The 26,067-nt window shown below is 49.7% G+C and overlaps 2 protein-coding genes and 3 non-coding genes across 5 annotated transcripts; 3 read left to right on the plus strand and 2 right to left on the minus strand.

The window, feature by feature from the left end:
* Window positions 1-4,574: 4,574 nt before the first annotated feature.
* Window positions 4,575-4,646, minus strand: TRNAW-CCA (transfer RNA tryptophan (anticodon CCA)). Its single transcript has one exon. It is a non-coding gene; the product is annotated as a tRNA-Trp (tRNA).
* Window positions 4,647-5,618: 972 nt separating this feature from the next.
* Window positions 5,619-5,691, plus strand: TRNAR-ACG (transfer RNA arginine (anticodon ACG)). The gene has a single exon. It is a non-coding gene; the product is annotated as a tRNA-Arg (tRNA).
* Window positions 5,692-7,290: 1,599 nt separating this feature from the next.
* Window positions 7,291-7,363, minus strand: TRNAR-ACG (transfer RNA arginine (anticodon ACG)). The gene has a single exon. It is a non-coding gene; the product is annotated as a tRNA-Arg (tRNA).
* A 5,216-nt stretch (window positions 7,364-12,579) lies between these two features.
* LOC104306747 (gallinacin-11) lies at window positions 12,580-15,702 on the plus strand. The gene is made up of 3 exons (XM_009907750.2): window positions 12,580-12,637; window positions 13,518-13,646; window positions 15,575-15,702. The coding sequence occupies exons 1-3, from the start codon at window positions 12,580-12,582 to the stop codon at window positions 15,700-15,702; spliced, it is 315 nt and encodes a 104-aa protein (XP_009906052.1).
* A 2,864-nt stretch (window positions 15,703-18,566) lies between these two features.
* On the plus strand, window positions 18,567-20,243 carry LOC128899424 (gallinacin-12-like). Its single transcript, XM_054178215.1, has 2 exons — window positions 18,567-18,704; window positions 19,786-20,243. The coding sequence occupies exons 1-2, from the start codon at window positions 18,584-18,586 to the stop codon at window positions 19,932-19,934; spliced, it is 270 nt and encodes an 89-aa protein (XP_054034190.1). The 5' UTR covers window positions 18,567-18,583; the 3' UTR covers window positions 19,935-20,243.
* Window positions 20,244-26,067: the final 5,824 nt, after the last annotated feature.

The raw sequence follows: 26,067 nt of genomic DNA on the forward strand, positions 1-26,067 counted from the left end.
GACATAACCAATATCTAATGAGCTAATCAGTGCATTGTGTAATGGATGCAGGGATCTGAGGTGTAGGTGGTATTCTCTTTCCACCAATTAGTGGGCTATGTCTGCTGGGGATGGGAAGAGTGCCTGTGCCTGGCTGAAGACCAGGAGCTCATTCTTTGTGACTTCCACAGTTCTTTCTAGTTTAAAGTAAATTGCATTTACTTTTCTTGCTGGAACTGCATTCTTTGTGTGTTGAAAATACCTCATGGCTTGGGTGGGTGGATGCAGTCTACAACTACCTGAAGGGAGGTTGTAGCCAGGTGGGGGTTGGTCTCTCCTCCCAGGCTACCAGCACCAGAACAAGCGGACACAGTCTCAAGCTGTACCCGGGGAGGTTTAGGCTGGCTGTTAGGAAGAAGTTCTTCATAGCAAGAGAGATTGGCCACTGGAATGTCCTGCCCAGGGAGATGATGGAGTCACCATCACTGGAGCTGTGTGAGACTGGATGGGGCACTTGGTGCCATGGTTTAGTTGATTAGATGGTGTTGGGTGATAGGTTGGACTCGATGATCTCAAAGGTATTTTCCAACCTTGTTCTGTTCTGTTCTATTCTACTCTACTGTACCCTACTCTACTCTACTTTACTCTACTCTGCTCTACTTTACCCTACTCTACCCTACCCTCTCCTCTCCTGTCCTATCCTCTCCTATCCTCTCCTATCCTATTCTTTACTGGATTAAAGTCTGTCTGGATAGCCAGACCCAAAGTGTGGTGGTGAATAGAGTTAAATCCAGTTGGCAACTGGTCAAAAGTGGCATTTCCCAGTGCTCAGTACTGGGACCAGTTCTCTTCACTGTCTTTATCTGTGCTCTGGACAAGCAGATTGAGTGCACCCTCAGTAAATGTGTAGACAGCACTAAGTTGGGTGGGAATATTGCCCTGTTTGAGCGTAGGAAGACTCTACAGAGGCACCTGGACAGACTGGATTGATGGGCCAAGGCCAGCTCTATGAGTTTCAGCAAAACCAAGTCCTGGGTCCTGCACTTGGGTCATGACAACCTCATGAAATTCTACAGGTTTGGGGAAGAGTGGCTGGAAAGCAGCTCAGTAGAGAAAGCTCTGGGGGTGTTGATTGACTGCCATCTGAACAAGAGAAGGAGAACATGAGCAGTATGCTCAGGTGGCTAAGAAGGCCAGCAGCATCCCAGCCTGTATCTGGAATGGTGTGACAAGGAGGACCAGGAAAGTGATTGCCCCCCTGTACTCAGCACTGCTGAGGCCATACCATGAGTACTGTGTTCAGTTTTGTGGCCCTCACTACAAGAAAGGCACTGAGGTGCTGGAGTGTGTCCAGAGAAGACCATCTAAGCTGGTAAAGAGTCTGGAGAACAGCTCTTAGGAAGAGCAGATGAAATACCTGGGGTTGTTTATCCTGGAGAAAAGGATGCTGAGGGGAGACCTTCTACACTCTCTCCAGCTACCTGAAAGGAGGTTGTAGTGGGTTGAGTGTTGGTCTCTTCTTCATAGTAACAAGTGATAGGACAAGAAGAAATGGCCTCAAGAAGCAGCAGAGGAGATTGAGATTGGTTACTAGAGGAAACATCTTCACTGAAGAAAATACCAAATGCTGGAGGAGGCTCCCCAGGGAGGCAGTTGAATCACCTTCCCTGGAGGTGTTTAAAAGACAGAGATGTGGTGCTAAGGGACATGGTTTAGCACCAGGTTTGGTAGAGTTAGCTAATGGCTGGCCTCAAGGATCTCAAAGGTCTTTTCCAACCAAAGCCATTCTATAATTCAATATATGACTGTACAACTTCTTAGGGGGTCAGAGACAGGACCTTAAGTGTCTCCTTGATATCTTCTATCTTTGTCTCTTAAATTTCTCCTTGAGGTAAGCATAAGGTGAGTCTCCAGGAGTACCATGTAAATCTGGTTTCTGCCTCTCTCCTTATTTCATTTCCCCATCCATGAATGGTGTTGCCTCACTGCTCTGGTCCCCACACTGGTGTATGAGGCTTGGTCCTGTCTTAACACAAAGTAGGAGTGATACTGCAGCACCCACAGAGACCAGCCTGCAAGAGTCCCTCAAAAAGAAAGGGAAAGCCCTGAGCTGCTGATTTTTGAACTCCCTTAGAACAGAATAGAATTAACCAGGTTGGAAAAGACCTTTAAGATAATTGAGTCCAACCTATCATCCAGCACCATCTAATCAACTAAGCCATGGCACCAAGCACCCCATCCAGTCTCTTCCTAAACACCTCCAGGGATGGTGACTCCACCACCCCCCTGGGCAGCACATTCCAATGGCTAACAACTCTTTCTGTGAAGAACTTTCTCCTCACCTCCAGCCCAAACCTCCCCTGGTGCAGCTTGAGGCTGTGTCCTCTTGCTGTGTTGGTGGTTGCCTGGGAGAAGACCCTTTTCACAGGCATAAGCTAATTAGATTTTCATCTGCAGAGGCTGACAAAACTGACAAGGCCATCTGCAGGTAGCCAACCCACAGCACCTATGGGGGGGGCACATCCAGTCTTCTGCATAAAGTTCTCCATGAACCATCCCCAGCCAATCGGTCCCCTGGCCCCACACCACTCTTTTCCAGGAACCCATGCCTTTAATGGCAGCATCTCAAACCACACCCCTACACCCCCACACCACCTAGGATGGAATTCCTCCTGGGTAATGAGCCAGACACTGCCAGGGAAATGACCTTTGAGAAGGCTGAGGCTTTCTAGCTCCGCTCCAGGCTGCATTTCTCAAGAGCCCCCTCTATGCTTTCCACCCCCACGTCCTTGCTCAGGCTGTAAAACAGTTTCACCCACGCTTCACCCTCATCTCCAGCTCTTCAGGGGGACACTGTCTATGATGTTGTGGATGTTGGTACAAAGATCATGTGTGGAAGATTTGGCCATGGTAAGGAATTAGAAAAACACAGCTAAAAGCCCAGCTCTTTATTGATTGATCTTTATTGATTGTGGTGCTTCTTCACAGGCAATCCCCACAGATCACTGCTCCTCAAACAGGACCTGTAAGGCAGAGGTCTCTGGGCTGCCTAGTCATCTGCAGCTGATTGTGAATGGCTACATATCACAGGATCACAGGATGATGGGGATTGGAAGGGACCTTTGAGGATGATTGAATCCAAACCCCCTGCCAGAGCAGGACCAGAGAATCCAGCACAGGTCACACAGGAACACATCCAGATGGGGCTTGAAAGTCTCCAGAGAAGGAGACTCCACAACCTCCCTGGGCAGCCTGTTCCAGTGCTCTGTGACCATCCCAGTGAAGAAGTTCCTCCTCATGTTGAGGTGGAACCTCCTGTGCTATAGTTTCCATCTACTGCCCCTTGTCCTGTCACAGGGTGCAACTGAGCACAGCCTGTCCCCTGCCTCTTGACACCCAGCCCACAGATAGTTGTAAACATGTATTAAATCCCCTCTCAGTCTTCTCTTCTCCAGACTAAACAGCCCCAGGTTCCTCAGCCTCTCCTCACCAGGCAGTGCTCCAGTCCCTTCATCATCCTGGTAGCCCTCCCTTGGACTCTCTCCAGCAGAGTCCAACACACATATTTGGCTTTAAAATCTGGGTGTTTATTTCCTTTCTGACTCCCCCCACTGAGTTAAGGCAGGAGGATAGGTGATAAACAGGGAAATTTTGGGGTGCTACATGTTGTTCTTGTATACCTCCCTGTGTGCTGATGGTGTCTGGTGATGGGTGACAGTGGAACTAGTCGAGCAGTGGGTCAGACGGTGGTTGTCAGAAGAAGGGTGGGAAGGACAGTTGTGTCAGTGTTGTGATGTAGCTTAACATGATTCTCCTCAGCTTCTCAGAGAGGTGAGCAGCTTAAGATACCCCTGCTTACTGCGGGCAGGGGGGAGGTGTGTGTGTGGTCGATTAGATGACCTTTAAAGGTCTGCTCCAGACAAATTCATTGTCTGTGATATGTTAAACAACAGTGAGGTGGCGACATCTGGAGGACAGACTCTGATGAAGTCCTCTGCTCTAATCCTATCTCATAGGCTGAGGGAGCTGGGGTTGCTCAGCCTGGAGAAGAGGAGGCTCAGGGGAGACCTTATTGCTGTCTCCAACTACCTGAAGGGAGGTTGTAGCCAGGAGGGGGTTGGTCTCTTCTCCCAGGCAACCAGCACCAGAACAAGAGGACACAGTCTCAAGCTGTGCCAGGGGAAGTTTAGGCTTGAGGTGAGGAGAAAGTTCTTCCCAGAAAGAGATATTGGCCATTGGAATGTGCTGCCCAGGGAGGAACACCATCCCTGGAGGTGTTCAAAACAGGACTGGATGTGGCACTTGAAGCCATGGCTTAGTCGTCATGAGGTGTTGGGTATTAAGTAATAGGTTGGACTCGATGGTCTCTGAGGTGTTTTCCAACCTGGCCGTTTCTATGATTCATTTGGAGACGCAGGATGAAAGAAGACCGAAGCTACCCTGCTCCTTCCCAACTCTGTTGGAGCAAGGCAGGACTACCGCTCTGCCAGGTCTCATTTGCTGCCCTTCACCAGGGCTGTGGGATACAGAGTGACAAAACCAAGCGCCTGTGCTGCAGACACCTGGGAGTGCCAGCCCGCAGAGGCGCAGCACCTTGACCCCGGTGTGATTTGAACACACAGCCTTCTGATCTGGAGTCAGACGCGCTACCATTGCGCCACGAGGTCAGAGCTGGCAGTGCTGCTGGGCAGACCTCACCCTGGATTTAATGCTCGTGGGCTGCTCTTTGAGGGAAGGTGTGGTGGCTTGAAATTCCACCACCCCAGCCCCCAGCCTATCACAGAAGAGGAGCTCCAGTCCATTTGACAAAGGCCTGGGAGTATCTTTGCCAGCTGCCCTGCTGAGCCTGCAAAGAGGGCTCTGCGGTGGGTTTAGGCTGTGCCAAGAACATTTTCCACAGACATTGAACAGAAAGTGATAGAATGTAAAGAAATTACCACTGGATGTGAAAGGGAAAGGAATGATGAATTCTGAATAATCCCATTGGGCAGACTAGTAACAGAGTAAGTTAGTTAGTACAAGCTAACTTTCTCTCTTTTTGCTTCCTTTAGAATACATAGAATACATAGAATAAACCAGGTTGGAAGAGACCTTCAAGATCATCGCGTCCAACCCATCAACCAATCCAACACCGCCCAAGCAACTAACCCACAGCACCAAGTACCCCGTCCTCATCCAGTCTCTTCCTAAAAACCTCCAGTGATGGCGACTCCACCACCTCCCCAGGCAGCCCATTCCAATGTGCAATCACTCTTTCTGTATAGAACTTTTTCCTAACATCCAGCCTGAACCTCCCCTGGCGCAGCCTGAGACTGTGTCCTCTTGTTCTGGTACTGCTTGCCTGGGAGAAGAGACCAACCCTCACCTGGCTACAATCAGCCTTCAGGTAGATCTCTCAGCACTGAAGCAGGACACAGAGACAGAGCACTCAGGATGGAGCACAAGGCAGCTGGCAAAGTGGCTGGGCCAAGACGCTGAGCAGATTGCGCACACCGCTTTGCAGTCCAGCTGATGCTCCTCTCTGCCTGATGCTGCTTTGGGGGCTCTTTGGTGTCTTTGGGATGGCTGCAGAGGATGCTCTGCAGGACAAGGGACGCAGCCAGCCAGCCTGCCAGGCCCAGGGGGGCAGCCAGGGGCAGGGGCCAGTGGCGCAATGGATAACGCGCCTGACTACGGATCAGGAGATTGCAGGTTCGACTCCTGCCTGGCTCGACACTTTTGGCCTGGCACCTGCCTCCTCCTCAGACCTCAGCCAGGGTTTTCCTTCTCCTGGCCACTGGACACTCTGCAGGGTAAAAGTGCTGAAGGGTCCTGCTTGCCCTAAAGGAAGGAAAGAGTTCCTCCAGACCTTAGGGTGGAACTGGGCACTCCAGAAGGGTCAGAGCTGGGGCCTACACTGCAGTGAGAGACCCCAGAGCTAATTGTGCAATATCAATATGTTGGAAAAGACCTCAAAGATCATCAAGGCCAACCTGTCACCCAACACCCCATGACTACTGAACCATAGCACCCAGTGGTTTGTCCAATCCCTTTTTGAACACCTCCAGGGATGGTGACTCCACCACCTCCCTGGGCAGCACATTCTAACATCTTAACAACTCTCTCTGTGAAGAACTTTCTCCTTACCTCCAGCCTAAACCTCTTGTTCTGGTGCTGGTTGCCTGGGAGAAGAGACCAACACCCTCCTGGCCATACCCTCCCTTCAGGTAGTTGTAGACAGCAAGAAGGTCTCTCCTGAGCCTCCTCTTTTCCAGGCTAAACACTCCCAGCTCCCCTAGCCTCTCCTCATAGGACTTGTGCTCTAGACCTCTCTCCAGTCTCATTGCCCTTCTCTGGACGTGTTCCAGAATCTCAATGTCTCCTGAGCTGTCACCCTGCAGACTGGACAGAGTCAGGAGTCTCAGGCTTGTTCTCACATATTCAGCTTTGAGGCTCACTTTGGATTTGCTGCTGGTTTTCATTTCTTTGAGTAGTTCTGTGTGCAACATCAAAGAGCCCTATGGGCAGCACACACAGGCCTCCTGCCTGCAGGACTGCCTCAAGCCTGGCCAAAGCATCATTCAGACCTTGTGATCCAGGTGCACATATTCTGCCTTTGTCTCACAAAGTCAGAATGGAGGCATGAAGTACCTGGGCTAGCAGGTCGAGGGAAGTGATTCTACCCTCTTACTCTCCTCTCAAGAGCTCAGGACAGGAAAGATACGTTGGAGTCTAGAGGAGGCCGCAAAAATGGTCAAAGAGCTGGAAGCTCTCTGCTGTGAGGACAGGCTGAGAGAGCTGAGGTTGCTCAGCCTGGAGAAGAGAAGGCTTTTGGGAAGACCTTACTGCAGCCTTTCAGTACCTAAAGGGGCCAGTAAAAAGGATGGGGCCAGACTTTTTAGCAGGACCTGCTGCAACAGGACAAGGGGTGATGGTTTTAAACTAAAAGAGGGGAGATTTAGACCAGAGAGAAGGAAGAAAGCTCCTCTTCTCCAGAACAATTAAACCCAGTTCCTACTGCTTCTCCTCATACAGTGAGTGCTCCAACAGCAGCCATTTGTGACAGCACTTCCAGTTTATCAATGCCCTTGGTACTGGGGTTCCCAAAGCTGCATGTAGTAGTCCTAATGTACCTCATGAGTAAGCAGTGAGAGTAGAGGGATGCAGTAGTTACTAGGTGAGGATGATGATTCAAGGTGTCCAGTTCCACCATAATGACTGGGGGGAACTGCAGTTTTTGCCCTGCAGAGAGCCCTGAAGATGGGTGATGGCCAGGAGAAGGAAAACCCTGGCTGAGGTCTGAGGAGGAGGCAGGTGCCAGGCCAAAAGTGTCGAGCCAGGCAGGAGTCGAACCTGCAATCTCCTGATCCGTAGTCAGGCGCGTTATCCATTGCGCCACTGGCCCCTGCCCCTGGCTCCCCCCCTGGGACTGGCTGCGTCCCTTGTCCTGCAGAGCATCCTCTGCAGCCATCCCAAAGACACCAAAGAGCCCCCAAAGCAGCATCAGGCAGAGAGGAGCATCAGCTGGACTGCAAAGCGGTGTGCGCAATCTGCTCAGCGTCTTGGCCCAGCCACTTTGCCAGCTGCCTTGTGCTCCATCCTGAGTGCTCTGTCTCTGTGTCCTGCTTCAGTGCTAGGTCTGAGAGATGCCATCAGAGATCAAACTGCAGTGAAGACAATCACAGAATCACAGGATCAACCTGGTTGGTAATGACCTCAGAGGTCATCAAGTCCATCCTATCACCTAACACAACCTGACAACTAAACTATGGCTCCAAGTGCCACATCCAGTCTTTCTTTGCACACTTCCAGGGATGGTGATGATGTTCTTCATGTCCTCTTGCCTGCTGAGGAAATCATCTCTTCAAAGAAACTTAGAATATTGGCCAAGAGTGGCCTACCCTTGCTAAATCCCTGTTCATTCTTCCCAGTCATCATCACACTCTTCACCTGGGCATGGCTTTCAGGAGCACTTCATCCACAGCCTTCATGCAGGCTCTGAGGTAATGCTGACCAGATTAGTGCTCCCCACATCCTTCTCTTCCCTCTTCTTGAAAAAAACTTCCATGTTGTCCTTCAGAAACCTCTCCCCACTGCCATGATCTTTCACTGAGTAATTGCACTTGACCACCTCCAGAAGTCCCCTCATGTTACCCTCCCAGGAAAATACTTCAGTGGGTGAGTCCAAGTCCCCCCAGAGGGACTGAGTCAAGAAAGATTCTTGCACTTTGCTGAGAAAGGCCTCATTTCCTTCAGCTTGTGGATGAGGCAAAATGTAGCAGTGACCCTGTGTTGGCCTCCACTCTGGTCATAACCCACAGCCTCCACCTGGCACAGCACCTGTGCTGAAAGTAAAACTGCAGGTGTGGCATTTGCCCTTCAGTCATTCCTGAGGTGCTGCTCTTAGCTGTGCAATGACCTTACAGAGCTATGCTTCTCACATGGAGGAGCTCCTTAGCAAAGAGGAGGGTGGCCAGCAGCACCCCTGAAGCTGATTCCAGTGTGTTTTGAACACACAACCTTGTGCTCTGGAGTCAGATGCACTGCCCTTGCACCACTAGGTCAGCATGGAGGAGCTCAGTTCCCCAGCATGGATGAGCTCAGTTCCCCAGCATGGATGTCGGTATGGGGATGTCCTCTCTGTGGTGACCACACCTGCGATGTGTGGGTGCCCCACAGTAAGGCTGTAGAGGGGCAGGAGCAGCCTAAGGAGAGGGTGACCAAGGCCTGGCTGCAGAGAGGCATCCAGGCTGCAGGATGAAAGTGCAGGGATGGAGAGGGTGATCTGGAGGGTCAGTGTAGACCCTGCAGTGTGGCCCTCTCTGGGAAGCTCCATCAACCTCGCAGTAAAGAAGTCTCTCCTCTTGTTGAGGTGGAACCTGCTGTCTTCCAGCTTGTGCCCATTGTTCCTTGTCCTATCACTGGGCACCACTGAAAAGAGCCTGGCACCTTCATCCTGAGACACACCCCTCAGATTTCCATAGACATTGATAAGGTCCCTTCTCAGTCTTCTCAAGACTAAACAGCCTCAGTCTTCTGAGTCTTTCTTCATAGGAAAGATGTTCGAGTCTCCTAATCACACCTTGAGTCCTGTGTCCAGTTCCGGGCCACTCAGTTTAGGAAAGATGTTGAGTTGCTGGAAGGTGTCCAGAGAAGGGCAACAAAGCTGGGGAGGGGTCTGGAGCACAGCCCTGTGAGGAGAGGCTGAGGGAGCTGGGGTTGCTTAGCCTGCAGAAGAGGAGGCTCAGGGGAGACCTTACTGCTGTCTCCAACTACCTGAAGGGAGGTTGTAGCCAGGTGGGGGTTGGTCTCTTCTCCCAGGCAACCAGCACCAGAACAAGAGGACACAGTCTCAAGCTGTGCCAGGGGAAGTTTAGGCTGGAGGTGAGGAGAAAGTTCTTCCCAGAAAGAGAGATTGGCCATTGGAATGTGCTGCCCAGGGAGGTGGTGGGGTCATCATCCCTGGAGGTGTTCAAGAAGGTATTTGATGTGGCACTTGGTGCCATGGTTTAGTAGTCAAGAGGTGTTGGGTGACAGGTTGGACTTGATGATCTTTGAGGTCTCTGCCAACCTTATTGATTCTATGATTCCAGGGCAGGAAACGCTAGGAGGAGGTCTCCTGAGGTGGGATGCTACCATAGCAACCTGAATGTGTCTACAAGGAAGATGTCCACCTGTGCACTAGGCAGCAGAGCTTTCAGTGTTACTACAAAGCATTTTTCTAGTTATTTAAGCAATATAAGATGATATGAAGTTAGGAAAAAAAACCCTTAACTTTATAGCTATACACTTCTGAATGTGAGCAACTTGCTTCCAGTCCCTAAAATACAGTGTCTGAAACCAAAACCCATTCCTGCTTTACAAAGGTATTTCTGATCACCACATATTTACTCTGTGACTCTTCGGTGCTGAAGGTGGAGCAGAGGGAGGCATCTCTCTTTGCATCTGAGCAAATCCTGTCCTTCCAGAAGGATCTGACTGTTCCTTCCTCTTCCAGCAAGTTGTGCCAGGGCAGGTTTAGGTTGCATATTAAGAAAAATTCGTTCACTGAAAGGATTTTCAAACCCTGGAACAGGCTTCCCAGGGCAGTGATGGGGTCGACATCCCTAGAGGGATTTAAAGAGTGTACAAATGTGGTCCTGAGGTACATGGTGTAGTGGTGACTCTGCAGTGTTGGTTTGGACCCGATCTTAAAGGCCCACCCGGAACGAGTCTGTGCTGCTATTCTGTGTTTTGCCACAAGAGGGCGCCATGAACTAGCGCATGGATGCTACAAGCTGCAGAGCCAGACTGGGGCCGCATTTTGCTCAGGGAAGGACCACCCATTCCTAGCCCAGCATGGAAATTCAGTTTAGCTGCATCTGTGCTGTCATCCTGTAGAGAAAACTGCTGCATGCTTCACCACCGACTGCAGCAGGCATGCAAGCACAGCCTGGAAATACCTACTCATTGCTACCCATGTCCCCATCAGAAGAGGTGACCCTCCTGGTGGGATTGATACTCCTAAAGGGTATTTTTCAGGCTATTGTTAAGTTAGCTCACCTGCTTCAGACACACTGAATCACAGAATGCCTTAGGTTGGAAGGGACCTTAGAGATCAACTAAGGGTAAAGACTCCTCTCAACTAGAGTTGGCTGCTCAAGGCCTCATCTAACCTGCCATTGATCACCTCCAGGGAGAGAATATCCACAACCACTCTGGACAACCTATTTAAGAGTCTCACCACCCTCATACTGAAGAATTTCTTCCTAATATCCAGCCTGAACCTACTTTTCCTCAGCTTAAAACCATTCCCCCACGTTCCATTGCTAGACACCTTTATGAATAGTGATAGAATAGACTAGAATAGAATTAACCAGGTTGGAAAAGACCTTCGAGATTATCAAGTCCAACCTATCCTCCAACACCATCTAATCAACTAAGCCATGGCACCGAGCACCCCATCCAGTCTCTTACTAACTACTTCCAGTGATGGTGACTCCACCACCTCCCTGGGCAGCACATTCCAATGGCCAATCTCTCTTTCTGTGAAGAAATTCTTCCTAACATCCAGCCTAAACCTCCCCTGGCACAGCTTGAGACTGTGTCCTCTTGTTCTGGTGCTGGTTGCCTGGGAGAAGAGACCAACCCCCACCCAGCTACAACCTCCCTTCAGGGAGTTGTAGAGAGCAAGAAGGTCTCCCCTGAGCCTTTTCTTCTCTAGGGTTGGTCTAGATGATCTACAGAGGTCCCTTCCAACTCTCCCCATCCTGTGATTCTGCCACAGGGCCACCCCAGGATACTCATTTCACATGACTCCATTTCACATGGAAATGTGAGATGAAAAGTGAACAAAGAAAGCAGAAAGGCAGAGAACAAAGAAAGCAGAAAGGCAGAGAGCAAAGCACATTTGCTAAGAGGAGGTTTATAGTGTTGACACCAAGGCCACTGGGTCGGAACAACATCAACAAATACCATTGACAGAAACAGGCTCAAGGAAGCAACATTGGTTTCTTCTGCTCTGAAGGACTACCTGTGCTGTCAGCTACTCTTTCAGTATGGGTAGATTCAGGTTGGATGCTAGGAAGAAATTCTTCCCCATGAGGGTGGTGAGATGCTGGAACAGGTTGCCCAGGGAGGTGGTGGAAGCCTCCTGCCTGGAGGTTTTTGCAGCCAGGCTGGTTGTGGCTGTGAGCAACCTGCTGTAGTGTGAGGTGTCCCTGCCCACGGCAGGGGGGTTGGAACCAGATGATCCTTGAGCCTGCTGGCTCAAGCCTGCTAGGAGCCTGCTGTAGAATCTAATTGAATCGAGTAGAGTAGAGTAGAATAGAATAGAATAGACCAGGTTGGAAAAGACCTTCGAGATCATCAAATCCAACCTATCACCCAACACTGAACCATCAACTAAACCATGGCACCAAGTGCTCCATCCAGTCTCTTCCTAAACACCTCCAGGGATGGTGATTCCACCACCTCCCTGGGCAGCACATTCCAATGGCCAGTCTCTCTTCCTGTGAAGAACTTCTTCCTCACCTCCAGCCTAAACCTCCCCTGGCACAGCTTGAGACTATGTCCTCTTGTTCTGTTGGTGGTAGCCTAGGAGAATAAGCCCCATCTGGCTACAACCTCCCTTCAGGTAGTCGTAGACAGCAATAAGGTCTCCCCTGAGCCTCCTCTTCTGCAGGCTAAGCAACCCCAGCTCCCTCAGCCTCTCCTCACAGGGCTTCTGTTCCAAGACCTTTAAGATCATAGAGTCCAATGGACTTCTGATACTCCTAGATGCTCACTAAAATAATGGCTAATTTTCTCCAGGTTGGTTCCTTACCAACCACCTTGATCTTTGAAGTTAACAAGTAACAGTGTCCTCCAGCTGGGTTGGTTTTGAGAAGCAGCTTTCCTAGTGACCAGGTAGGGAGGTACAGTTGCTTCTCCAGTTGCTTTTGTGATCCTCTGCCTTTGTTCAGGTTTAGCCGTGTGCAGCGGTCAAACTGTACTCATTGCCTTCCACACTCACCACTGCCAAGGTCCCCTGGACAGCCAGCATGTTCCTACAGCCCTATAAATGCAAGAGTGCTTCCTCCTCCTCTGTTTAGATTCTGGCATTGTGGCCCTGTCTCCACACTGCAGCTGAGACCTTCCACCATGAAGCTCTTCTCCTGCCTCTTGGCTCTTCTCCTTTTCCTCCTCCAGGCTGTTCCAGGTAAGGGGCATGACCCATGCTGGGGTCTGCATGTAGGAGGCACAACTAGCTCATGCAGTGGTGCAGAATGTACTCTGTGCTCCTCAGCTCCTTTTGCATAGAGCCATTCCCTAGTTCTCAGAATAGAAGCAGAAATGAAAGCATAACCTGTGGTGACCAGATGTCAAATCAGAACCTCTCAACAAAAGCCACAACCAGGGACTGACTCCTTAGGACTCTCTGAATTGCAGAACTATTGGGCAATGGTACCATGGAAATCAGCTGCCTCATCTTACCCCAGGGTCAAAGAGTGACTCCCTTGTTTACAGAGGAAGAGTGGCAGAGGCGTTCAGCTCAAGCTGAACTACAGCACTGAAGTTAGCTTCAGCTCTCCTCGTGTGATGATTCCCTTTCCTCAGCCATTCTGCTGCACTTTCAGCCTGGCCCTTCTTCATGCTTCATGAAACTCCCCATCTCAGAGTAAGGTTCTCAGACAAGGAAGAAACTGGGCAAATTGCTTGTCCCTGTTAATTAGACCAGATCCTAGTTTTAGGGTTTAAGTCATAGGCACATGCCAAACACACGAGCACCATTGTTGTCCCTTCTGTGACCAGCCTGCAGCACTGCAGCCCCTGAACTTAGAATCAGAGAAAGTGGGTTGACCCTACCCACTACAACATGCATACCCAGGATATGTTCTTGCATCACCAAGAGCTACCTTTATCTCCAGCTGGACAGTCCTGGTGAGGTCCCATAAGGCTTCTCAAAACTTCAGGCAAAGTTGCTTCAGGGGGATTTGTGTCAGACCCCCTGCTTGGGATCCACAGGGTTTCAGCAGGAGGAAGACCATGAGAAATGGACTTATCCTGCAGCACAGTGGGCAATTCCCTTCTTCCTGTAGGTCTCAGCTTGCCCAGAGACACCTTACATTGCCTTGAGTACCACGGGTACTGCTTCCATTCCAAATCCTGCCCAGAACCCTTTGTCGCCTTCGGAACCTGCGCTCGCCGACAGAAAACCTGCTGCATAGGTATGTGTGGGGACCCTGCCCAGGCAGGAGACTGATAAAGTCAGCAAGCCACAAGCTCATTGTCTCCAAATAGCCTAAGCCATCTCCTCCCACCTACAAAGCTGGACCTGTCTGCTCCCCCACTAATGTCAGCGTGGAGGACAGCAACAGAACTGCCATTGGCACAATGGCCAAACACCACATTGCCCAACATCCTGTCTCCAGCAGAAGAGATGCCCAGGGAAACAGAATTAGAAGTGGAGTAAAAATTGTGGCCCACACAGGGTCCTCCTTCCTTGGTATAGCTTCCTTTCATCATCTGTTTGGGGACTGCTGCCAGCATCCACACTAATATCTTACATAGGTACCAGCTGACTTCTTTCCTGTGAATGTATCAGCCTCTATGAATATCTGAGGGGTGGCTGTCAGGATGAAGGTGATGCTCTCTTTTTGGTAGTGCCCAGAAATAAGACAAGGAACAATAGGTACAAACAAGCTAGAACAGAGGAGGTTCCACCTCAACATGAGGAGAAACCTCTTTAGTGTGAGGGAGACAGAGCACTGGAGCAGGCTGCCCAGAGAGGCTGTGGAGTCTCCTTCTCTGGAGACTTTCAAAACCCACCTGGATGTGTTCCTGTGTGGCCTCCCCCAGGGTGATCCTGTTTTGACAAGGGGGTTGGCCTAGATGATCTCTAGAAGTCCCTTCTGACCCCTAACATCCTGTGATTCTGTCATGCTGTGAGTTGCTTGTTTTGGGAGCTCCTCAACAGTCCCCACGTATCATCAACCAGTGCATGTTTTACAGCCAGCTCTGACAATCACAGCTAAGGTTCATCTGATCCAGGGTCCTGTGTCTGCCTGTGGCCAGAAGTGGAGATTCCCACACAGTTACTTTGTTGTGTTTAAAATGGCTATTCATCACCACCACAACGATGTCCTTTCACTTCCTCATCTATTCTGCTCAACACTTTAGGCACTTTTGTGGTTAAAAGTCCTGCCTAGATTTCTGACCCGCCCCCCTCCCCCCACTTAGCTCAGGAATTCCTTCTGTTTTGGTTTAAAAGTCTTTTCCTATTAATTTTACTCAGCACCACCTACTTCTGTGCTGCAAATGGAATGTGGTCATTCTGCATCCACCTTCTCCATTCCTTTACACTATCCTTCCATCCACTGCTTGGTTTCCAAGTTGGTGGATGACAAACTCATCTTTTTCCAGAAGTGCTCTGGCAAGCCCCATAGTCCATCTCTGTGCCTTGTGGAGAGAGACACAGTAACCAGAGCTTCATGACAGTGACCATGCATGACTTGGTTCAGATGGTGGTGTGCACTTGCAGCTCAGGAAGCAAATTATATCCTGGGCTGAATCAAGATAAGTGTAGCCAGCAGGTCAAGGGAGGTGCTTCTCCCCTTCTATTCTGCTCTCATGAGACCCCACCTGGAGTACTGAGTCCAGTTCTGGAGCAACTATTACAGGAAGGATCTGGAGGTGCTGGAATGTGTCCAGAGAAGGGTCATGAGGGTGATTAGGGGGCTGGAGCTGTTCTCCTATGAGGACAGACTGAGAGAGTTGGGGCTGTTCAGTCTGAAGAGAAGGTTCTGAGGAGACCTTCTAGTGGCCTTCCAGTATCTGAAGGGGGCTACAAGAAAGCTGGGGAGGGACTTTTTGGGGTGTCAGGGAGTGATAGGAGTGGGGAGAATGGAACAAAGCTAGAAATGGGTAGATTCAGATTGGAGGTGAGGAAGAAGTTCTTCCCCATGAGGGTGGTGAGAGACTGGGACAGGTTGCCCAGGGAGGTGACAGAAGCCTCATCCCTGGAGGTTATATAGGCCAGGCTGGATGTGGCTCTGGGCAGCCTGATGTAGTGTGAGGTGTCTCTGCCATGATCCTTGAGGTCCCTTTCAACCCTAACAGTTCTATGATTGTATGACTTCAGTCCTTTTGATTGCAGACACGACATCAAACTTCCACACTTGCCAAGAGGAGGGGGGGCACTGTGTGCCTCCTGCAATCAACTGTCTGGAAGAGCAGGAGGGACTTTGTTCTCACCGAAAATGGAAGTGCTGTGCAGAGGTGTAACAAGGACCTTGCAAAACTGCAGAAAACCACAGAAAGGCATGGCCCAGAAAATAAATCAGCTTTTCTTCCCAGCATTGTAGAGAAGATGTCTGGAGTTCTTTATATACAAAGTGTATCATTAACTAGAGGTGACGTGTTTCTGTATGTAATAAAGGCAACAGGTACTAAATGAAGAGGTGTAACAGTCATATTTGTATGGAAAGAGGCAGAATGTGTCTCTGTTACACCCACCCACACCAATTCACAGAATCTGTGCTGTAACATCCTTGGAAACCACATCCCTTCATCATCCAAACTTCATCATCCAAACTTCATCATCCAAACAGCAGTGTGCCCAGGTGGCCAAGAAGGCCAATGGCATCCTGGCCTGCATCAGAAATAGTGTGGCCAGCAAGAGCAGGGAAGTCATTGTGCCCCTGTACTGAGCACTGGTTAGGCTACACCTTGAGTCCTGTGTCTAGTTCTGGGCCCCTCAATTTAAGAAGGGCATTAAGATACTTGAACGTGTCCAGAGAAGGGCAACAAAGCTGGGGAGAGGCCTTGAGCACAGCCCTGTGAGGAGAGGCTGAGGGAGCTGGGGTTGCTTAGCCTGGAGAAGAGAGGCTCAGGGGAGAACTTCTTGCTGTCTACAACTCCCTGAAGGGAGTTTGTAGCCAGCTGGGGGTTGGTCTCTTCTTCCAGGCAACCAGCAGCAGGACAAGAAGACACATTCTCAAGCTGTGCCAGAGGATGTTTAGGCTGGAGGTGAGGAGAAAGTTCTTCACAATGTACTGCCCAGGGAGGTGGTGGAGTCACCATCCCTGGAGGTGTCCAAGAGGGCATTAGATGTGGCACTTGGAGCCACGGTTTAGTTAGTCATGAGGTGTTGGGTGGTAGGTTGGACTTGATGATCTTTGAGGTCTTCTCCAACCTTACTGATTCTATGATTCTAAGAATATGTTATGCAGTCTCTCCTTCCCTCTGTGGTCAGCTTGGATTTATTATCTGCAGAAGATCTATTCAAAATGCAATATTTGTTTCTGAGCATCATCTCTGTGTGCTCAGCAGCTCCCAGCCATGACTGCTGGCTTTCTAATTTCTTCAGCTGAAGACTGAGTAGCTGGACAGCCTGGACACCTAGCTGAAGGTGTCCCTGCTGCCTGCAGGATGGGGTTGGACTAGATGACTTTTTAAGGTCCTTTCCAAACATAAGCAGTCTATGACTCAATGAAAATGAAGAGATTTGCCAGCATTTGACTGCCCTAGATCAGGATCCCAGTCAGCCTTCAAACAAGATGCTTTAACCCTTTGTCCTTCCTGCTTCAGGACCAGATTCAGTTGCCCACAGCTGGACATTGGTGTAACTTGAGATGACAATGACCAAGGGTATTCATAGAATCATAGAATCAATAAGGTTGGAGAAGATCTCAAAGATCATGAAGTCCAACCTATCATCCAACACCATCTCATCAACTAAACCATGGCACCAAGCACCCCATCCAGTGTCTTCCTAAACACCTCCAGGGATGGTGACTCCACCACCTCCCTGGGCAGCACATTCCAATGGCCAATCTCTCTTTCAATGAAGAACTTCTTCCTAACATCCAGCCTAAACCTCCCCTGGCACAGCTTGAGACTGTGTCTTCTTGTTCTGGTGCTGGTTGCCTGGGAGAAGAGACCAACCCCCACCTGCCTACGACCTCCCTTCAGGGAGTTCGAGAGAGCAATAAGGTCTCCCCTGAGCCTCCTCTTCTCCAGGCTAAGCAACCTCAGCTCCCTCAGCCTCTCCTCACAGGGCTGTGCTCCAGACCTCTCCCCAGCCTCATTCCCCTCCACTGGACACATTGAAGTATCTCAATGCCCTTCTTAAATTGAGGGCCCCAGAAGTGGATGCAGGACTCAAGGTGTGGCCTAAGTAGTGCTGAGTACAGGGCACATTGACCTCCCTGCTCCTGCTGGCCACACTATTTCTGATGCAGACCAGGATGCCATTGGCCTTCTTGGCCAGCTGGGCACACTGCTGGACATTCTAAGTGTCTTGCCTGACATTGTCCTTCATGCAGGAATCCCCAGCACCCAGGCTTCTCAAGGGATGTAAACCAAGCTTTTCATGCCTGCTGATCCAGGACAGCGATCTTTGCCCCTGTTAAGTGCTTCAGAACCACATTTTTTTGAGGAGGAAAGGGGTTTTCTAACCTCACTCTTTCCACTTTCCAATTTAGGATCTATTCACAGATCCTGTTTGTTGAAAGGACAGCAAACAGCAGGACCAAGCAGAGGCAGCAGCCAGATGAGGGTAGCTGGAATATCACAGGTTGATTTTACAGCAAGAGCTGCATAGATGTCACATAATTACCTCTAAGCTCACTGGCTGCCTCCTCCACCTCCTGTGTACTCACTGTACTCAAGAATGAAGACTCCCAAATTCCTTGGAAGCCAGAGAAGGAATGGTCTTTTGGGGAGGAAAAAAACACCAAACCCCCACTGAGGTTTCAGATGGAGAAAACATCCACACGAGCTCAGATGAGGTGAATCACTCCCAGACTACACCACTCTCCTCCTTGCAGCTCCTCAGGAGTCTTTCCTTACAGGTTGCCATCCTTCCACCCAGCAGCTCCCCAGGGCTTTTGCTGGCTGCAGGTGAAAGGCAGAGGATCCCCCTGAGCCTCCTTTTGCACCGAGCTGCCTCCAGCTGGCAGTGTCCCAGCCCCAAACACCGACTGCCAGGGAGGGGAACCGGGGAAGCCGATAACCGCCGAACGTGAAGCAAGTCAGCTTTGTTTGGAGCTGCAGCACTGGGTCAGAACGACACAAAGGGTTTCTTAGAAGCAGCTGTTGCTGCTGAGACTGGAATATAATTAACTCCTGCCTCCTCTCTCCCTCTTCCCGGGTGCCACCCAGCATGCCAGCAGCGCACAGAGGCTTCGGCAAGATCTCACGCTCAGCAGTGCTGTTTGCCAGCAGACCCAAAGCAATGGGGATCCTTTGCTTCATCTTAATCTTCATCTCTCTGCCCACTCATGGTAAGACCAGGAAGGCTGAGGCTGGTAAACAGAGGTATCAGGGAGGTGGGATGAGCTTTTGTTACTGTGTTATTCGATCAAAATGCTGTAAATGCTGAGGGGGGAAAGGTGTCCTCAGGCTTCTGGCTGAGGCAGTGGGTGAGGTGCTTTGGCAGATTGAATCAACAGTTGAACTTGATGATCTTAAGGTCTCTTCTGACCCAAACAATTCTGTGCTTGTATTATTTAATCCCTTGGGGTAGTGGAAAAATGAGTGGGGAAGAAGTTGTGAAAATGGGACGCTCCACTTGGAGCAGACTGGTTGGAGAAGCCCTAGAGGAGATGTCCCATGCTCTGCCTTATCTCAGGCTGCATTTGTCTCCCTTAGCAGGGTGAGGACAACCCTCCAGTGTAGAGTGTTTGGCAACATCAGGAAAAATCAACTGCATGTGGAAGTGCTCCTTGAGTGAAGTTGGATTTAGACTAGATACAGGCAATAAATTCTGCATTGTGAGGATGATGAGACCCTGGAGCAGGGTGCTCAGAGAGGTTGTAGGCAACCCATCCCTGGAAGGCTGGGCCAGGTTGGACAGGCCTTTGAACAACCTGATCTAGTGGAAGGTGTCCCTGCCCTTGGCAAGGATAGGATAGGATAAGATAGGATAGGATAGGATAGGATAGGATAGGATAGGATAGGATAGGATAGGATAGGATAGGATAGGATAGGGTAGGGTGGGGTAGGGTAGGGTAGGGTAGAGTAGAGTAGAGTAGAGTAGAGTAGAGTAGAATAGAATAGGCCAGACCAGACCAGACCAGACCAGGTTGGAAGATACCTTTGAGATCACCGAGTCCAACCTAGAAACAGATGATCATTAAGGTCCATTCTAACCAAACTCAGACTACAATTCTCTGAGCTTGGCTCTGCAACTTGGGGTTTTTTATGAAGATATCTGAAGCTGCCCTTTGGGACAGGGCCCCTGGGTGTGCTCTCTGCACAGCTGTGCATGCCCAGGCTCCATGATGCTCACAGTTGTGACCAGGCACAGGGTGCCAGAGGAATCCCTGTGCATTTTAACCACCAACTTGCTGGCTTTTTGTACAGGAGATGCTTATGGACCAGACAGCTGTAACTATGAAGGGGGCTTGTGCCGAGTTGGGAATTGCATTTCTGGTGAATATCTGGCCAGGTTCTGCTTTGAGCCCATCATTCTCTGCTGTAAGAGTTTGTCACACACCACCACGAAGAGCTGAGGATCCCCAAAGGGGGAAGCTGCAGCGCATGGAGAGCTGCAGGCTCCACTAAGAAGCAATGAGCTGCTGTTGGGAAGGAAATGTTCTGCCTTTCTGTGACTGCTGCTCTCCTGGGAGAACATGGCTGGGAATTCACCCCTGGATTTCTGAACATGTTGCTGTTTGCATTTGCTGTGACTTTACAGAAACCATTGTGGTGAGAAGAAACTGGGGCCACACAGTTTATTGTCCCTTTTAATGTCTGCTTGTTACTGCCATGCACAGATGAGAAATTGCCTTCCTTTTTACTTGAAAGCAATAAAGCTGAAGTTTAGGAGACCACAAAGTGCTCATCTGTGACTCCTGCTTGTGGTAGGATCCACTCTGTCCCACTGACCAGAATAGAATAAACCAGGTTGGAAGAGACCTCAGAGATCATCGAGTCCAACCTATCACCCAGCACCATCTCATCAACTAAACCATGGCACCAAGTGCCTCATCCAGTCTCTTCCTAAACACCTCCAGTGATGGTGACTCCACCACCTCCCTGGGCAGCTAATCTCTCTTTCCAATGGCCAAACTCTCTTTCTGAGAAGAATTTCTTCCTAACATTCAGCCTAAACCTCCCCTGGCACAGCTTGAGACTGTGTCCTCTTGTTCTGGTGCTTGTTGCCTGGGAGAAGAGACCAACCCCCTCCTGGCTACCACCTCCCTTCAGGTAGTTGTAGACAGCAAGAAGTTCTCTCCTGAGCCTCCTCTTCTCCAGGCTAAGTGACCCCAGCTCCCTCAGCCTCTCCTCACAGGGCTGTGCTCAAGGCCTCTCCCCAGCCCTTCTCTGGACACGTTTAAGAGTCTCAATGTCCTTCAGTACATTAGGGGGGCCAATGAGAGAGATGAAGACAATCTTTTTAGCAAGGCCTGCTGTGACAGGACAAGGGGTGATGGTTTTAAACTAAAACATTAAACTAATAGAGGGGAGATTCAGACTAGAGAGAAGGAAGAAATTGTTTATGATGGGGGTGGTGAAACACTAGCACGGGTTGTCCAGAGAGGTGGTAGTTGTCCCATCCCTGGAAACATTCAAGGTGAGGCTTGCTGTGGCTTTGAGCAGCCTGATCAAGTTGAAGATGTCCCTGCTCGTTGCAAAGGGAGTGAACTAGATGATCTCCAAAGGTCCCTTCCCACCTTAAGTGTTCTATGATTCTATTTCCTTCTGTGATTCCTTTCCAGGCTGTGCCAGGTTCTTTTAGGCACTGGAAAGGGCTGGTCAAAGAAATAAGGCACAGAAAAGGAGCAGGCATTCCCCACATGCATACAGAGCCCTTTGTCCATGGGGTTCAGAGCAGGAATGTGCTGTCCATCAGCCACGCTTCCCACACCTAGACCAGAAAATGCAAAGCCCAGCAGGGGTCTCCCAGGTTCATTCCTCTTCCACAGCAGAGTAAAACCAAGGAAGAGCTCAGGCTTGCAAATTTGAAACATGGTGGGGAATGGATCTGATCCTTGAGAGGCTGCTCCATGTGCTACTCCTTTCCTCTGCAATCACCCAGCAATAAGCCCAAAGCAATTACTAAGTTTGCACCTAACAGCTTCCTGCCTATGAGCTGCAACAGCCCAAATCCATTAGCTGTCCAGATCTGCTCTCAGCCCTCCTGTGTTTCTTCAGCATGAAATTTTGACACTCCCCTGGTTCTGTCAGCTAGCTCTTGGCTTCCCTTTCCAGGTAAAATATTGCTCTCTGGGTCAGCCATTTCTGTGAAAGCAAGAAAACAATGATGTAATGAGAGATCTATGCCAGTTAGCTGAGGGCTTGGTCAGAGCCAGGGAAAAGTCCTCCCTGGGTGATTAAATTCTTGCTGTGATGAAGCAAACAGGAAAATTCCCATTGACCTCAGCAGGGTCAGGACCCATCCTCAGAGGTCCAACAATTAATTCATCTGAGCAACTCCATTCTCTCATGAGCAACTGAGCTCTTCTCTTCAGGTCACCATAACACAGTGCAGGACGTCAAGGCCTGCAGGGAGTCTCCAGCACTTCCCTGGAGATCCCCTGCAGTTTGTTAAGCCACGAGGACAGCTGTCTTACCCAGAGCTGGCTGTCAGCTTGGGAACCACCACTGAAAAGAGAGATGGGGCTGAATCCAGAGCCAAATTCCTCTCCAGATCCAGCTCATGTCTCGGACGTGTGCTGATGTACAAGTACAGCACAGGCAGGCTTTCAACCGAGGCACCTTTCCAAACCAAACAGTTTATTTCTCACATTCACCCACAACATTGTTGATTCTCACCTCTTATCTGGGAGATGCTCAGACACCATATTTATAGTCTAGTGTCCTAAGAAAGTGAAACATGGGCTTGTACAAATAGAATAGAACAGAATAGAAATGAAATAGAATCGAATCGAATTTAATTGAATCGAATCGAATCGAATAGAATAGAATAGAACAAAACAGAATAGAAATTAAATAGAATAGAACAGAATAGAAATGAAATAGAACAGAATAGAATAGACTAGAATAGAATAGAATAGAATAGAATAGAATAGAATAGAATAGAATAGAGTAGAATAGAATAGAATAGACCAGACCAGACCAGACCAGACCAGACCAGGTTGGAAAAGAACTTTGAGATCATCAAGTCCAACCTATCACCCAGCACCATCTCATCAACTAAACCATGGCACCAAGCACACCATCAAGTCTCCTCCTAGACACCTCCAGTGATGATGACTCCACCACCTCCCCAGACAGCCCATTCCAATGGCCAATCACTCTCTCTATGAAGAACTTCCTAACATCCAGCCTAAACCTCCCCTGGTGCAGCTTGAGACTGTGTCCTCTTGTTCTGGTGCTGGTTGCTTGGGAGAAGAGACCAACCCCCACCTGGCTACAACCTCCATTCAGGTAGTTGTAGAGAGCAAGAAGGTCTCCCCTGAGCCTCCTCTTGTCCAGGCTAAGCAACCCCAGCTCCCTCAGCCTCTCCTCACAGGGCTGTGCTCCAAACCCCTCCCCAGCTTTGTTGCCCTTCTCTGGACACCTTCCAGCAACTCAACATCTTTCCTAAACTGAGGGGCCCAGAGCTGGACACAGGACTCTAAACCTCCCTGCCAGCTGATGGGGCTTCTACTCCCTATATATTTTGGACCTGCTGGCCAGCCATTTTTCAGTCAGGGAAGGGGGAAATGCTCAGACAGTTCATAAGCAATGTTGTCACTCTGGAAGTAATGTAAATGCAGGCTGTTGCTGTGTTACATGGCCTCACCTCCCCTCCCACACACCCTCCCAAACTGTGTGTTCCCTTGCTTGCCAGTCTGGCTGGAAATAACTCTGAAAAACAACAACAAACCCCAAACAAACCCCCAAACAAACACACAAACAAAACACACACAAAACAAACACCCAACACCTCATGACTACTAAACCATGGCACCAAGTGCCACATCCAATCCCCTCTTGAACACCTCCAGGGATGGTGACTCCACCACCTCCCTGGGCAGCACATTCCAATGGCCAACAACCCTCTCTGGGAAGAACTTTCTCCTCACCTCCAGCCTAAAAGGGTACAGTCAGGCCAGGGGGAAGCCAGAACAGCAGAACTCCTCTATCATCTCTTAAGAGATGCAGCATGGTGAGAATTTAAACCACATTAATTATCCACTCTGAAAAGATTTTAAGCTTATGCCAGATGAGGAAGCACAACCTGATCTAGGTTGGGATGCCCTTGCTCGCTGCAGGGGTGTTGAACTACATGTCCTTTCCAGGCCCCTTCCCAGGTCAAACATTCTATGACAAGGGGCAAGGGTTTGAAATTAGAGAAGAGCAGATTTAGACTGGATGTTAGCAACAAGTTCTTTACCATGAGGGTAGTGGAACACTGAAATGAGTTGCCCAGGGGGGCAGCTGAAGCCCCATCCCTGGAGATATTCAAGTTGAGGCTCTAAAAGGCTCTGAGCAACCTTATCTAGTGGAGGATATCCTTGCTTGCTATAGTAGGGTTGGACTGGTTGACCTTTGGAGGTCCCCTCCAACCCAAACCATTCTATGATCCTATGAGGAGAGGCTGAGGGAGCTGGGGTTGCTTAGCCTGGAGAAAAGGAGGCTCAGGGGAGACCTTCTTGCTGTCCACAACTACCCAAAGGGAGGTTGTAGCCAGGTGTGGGTTGGTCTCTTCTCCCAGGCAGTCAGCACCAGAACAAGAGGACACAGTCTCAAGCTGCACCAGGGGAGGTTTGGGCTGGATGTTAGGAAGAAGTTCTTCATAGAAAGAGAGATTGGCCATTGGAATGTGCTGCCCAGGGAGGTGGTGCCATGGTTTAGTTGATGGCACGATGTTGGGTTATGGGTTGGACTTGATGATCTCAAAGTTCTTTTCCAACCTGGTTAGTTCAGTTCAGTTCAGTTCAGTTCTGTTCTGTTCTACTCTATTCCATTCTATTCTATTCTACTCTACTCTACTCTACTCTACCCTACCCTACTCTACTCTACTCTATGATCTTTGGGGGATAGGCTTGTCTGAGCCTTTAACTCCAGCTACTTGTAGCTGTTAGAGCTCAGGTGGCTACAAACACAGGGGTCCTTCAGGACTACCCCAGCAGACCTATACCAGCTCCTAAGGCAGACTCAGAACCCATCTGGACATCTTGGGTACATGTAGGGTCTTTGCAGCCAGATGGACACCCAGGATACAGCCCTACCCTCATGCCCAGTGTGTAAACCAGCCAGTATAAGCCTCATGCCTGACTGGAGAGGTTAGTTCATAAAAGCACAGCATGAACAGCCCCTCAGTGGGATTTATTTGCTGTTCCCAGGAACCAGGCCAGTATTTGCTTGGCAGAGAGCGCCGGACAGAGGTGAAATTCTCTGCTTCTGCTGTAAAAATGCCATTGCAAACGGAACTGTGCAGTCAGGAGCAGAACAGCATTCAGATGGGCCACGGTCCAGGGAAGCTGAACAAGGCCCTTACGTCTAGGTTGTCCTTCATGACCCCAGCAATCCCACACAAACCCATGCAACCCCCTGCATGCACGGCTCCTTCACCCCTGTGCAGAGTAAGGAGGTTATATGCAGCCTGCTCCTCCCTCCCTCTCCTGTGGTGTGAAGGATATTATCATTCTCTGTTGCACCCTGTGATAGCACAAGGGGTAATGGATCTAAACTACATCACAGGAGGTTCCACCTCCACATGAGGAGGAACTTCTTTACTGTGAGGGTCACAGAGCACTGGAACAGGCTGCCCGGGGTGGGGGGGTGGAGTCTCCTTCTCTGGAGACTTTCAAGACCTGTCTGGATGCATTCCTGTGTGACCTGTGCTAGATTCTGTGGTCCTGCTCTAGCAGGGGGGTTGGACTTGATGATCTCTTTGGGTCCCTTCCAACCCCTAACATCCTGTGATTCTGTCATTCTGTGACTTGCTTGTTTTGGGAGCTCCTCAACAGGCTCCATGTATCATGAATCACTGCATGCTTTATCACAACTAAGAAGGAGAGATTGGCCATTGGAATGTGCTGCCCAGGGAGGTGGTGGAGTCACCATCACTGGAGGTGTTTAGGAAGAGACTGGATGGGGTGCTTGGTGCCATGGTTTAGTTGATTAGATGGTGTTGGATGATAGGTTGGACTTAATGATCTCAAAGGTCTCTTCCAACCTGGTTTATTCTATTCTATTCCATTCTACTCCATTCCATTCCATTCCATTCCATTCCATTCCATTCCATTCCAGTTGCACCAGGGCAGGTTTAGGTTGGACATGGTTTAGTTGTCAGGAGGTGTCAGGTGTTAGGTAACAGGTTGGACTTGATGATCTCTGAGGTCTTTTCCAACCTGGTTGATTCTGTGACTCTGTGAACTAACATTAAGAAAAAATTTCTTCACAGAAAGGATTGTGAAGCACTGGAGAAGGCTGCCCAGGGTGGGGATACCACCCCTGGAGCTATTTAAAGGACCTGTAGATGTGGTGCTTAGTGGCATGGTTTGATGGCAGACTTGGCAGTGCTGGGTTAATGGCTGGACTCAGTGTTCTTAAAGGTCTTTTCCAACCTAAATGAATGATTCTATGACAGCCTGTCCATGGCCAGAGAGAGGTTCTGAGCTCAGAGCTAAGCTCATGGTCAGTTCTTCACAGACTGAACTGTAGGGCTGTACCAGTGTAAAAAAACCA

Source organism: Dryobates pubescens, chromosome 3, assembly GCF_014839835.1.
Source record: "Dryobates pubescens isolate bDryPub1 chromosome 3, bDryPub1.pri, whole genome shotgun sequence".
Classification (NCBI taxonomy): Eukaryota; Metazoa; Chordata; class Aves; order Piciformes; family Picidae; genus Dryobates; species Dryobates pubescens.

Bases quoted from the DNA above. Each gene is read 5' to 3' on its own strand.
- LOC104306747 (XM_009907750.2), top strand. From the start codon at position 12,580: ATGAAGCTCTTCTCCTGCCTCTTGGCTCTTCTCCTTTTCCTCCTCCAG. The intron at 12,638-13,517 runs GTAAGGGGCATG...TTCTTCCTGTAG, and splicing joins CCTCCTCCAGGCTGTTCCAG to GTCTCAGCTTGCCCAGAGAC. The intron at 13,647-15,574 runs GTATGTGTGGGG...TTTTGATTGCAG, and splicing joins ACAGAAAACCTGCTGCATAG to ACACGACATCAAACTTCCAC.
- LOC128899424 (XM_054178215.1), top strand. From the start codon at position 18,584: ATGCCAGCAGCGCACAGAGGCTTCGGCAAGATCTCACGCTCAGCAGTG. The intron at 18,705-19,785 runs GTAAGACCAGGA...CTTTTTGTACAG, and splicing joins CATCTCTCTGCCCACTCATG to GAGATGCTTATGGACCAGAC.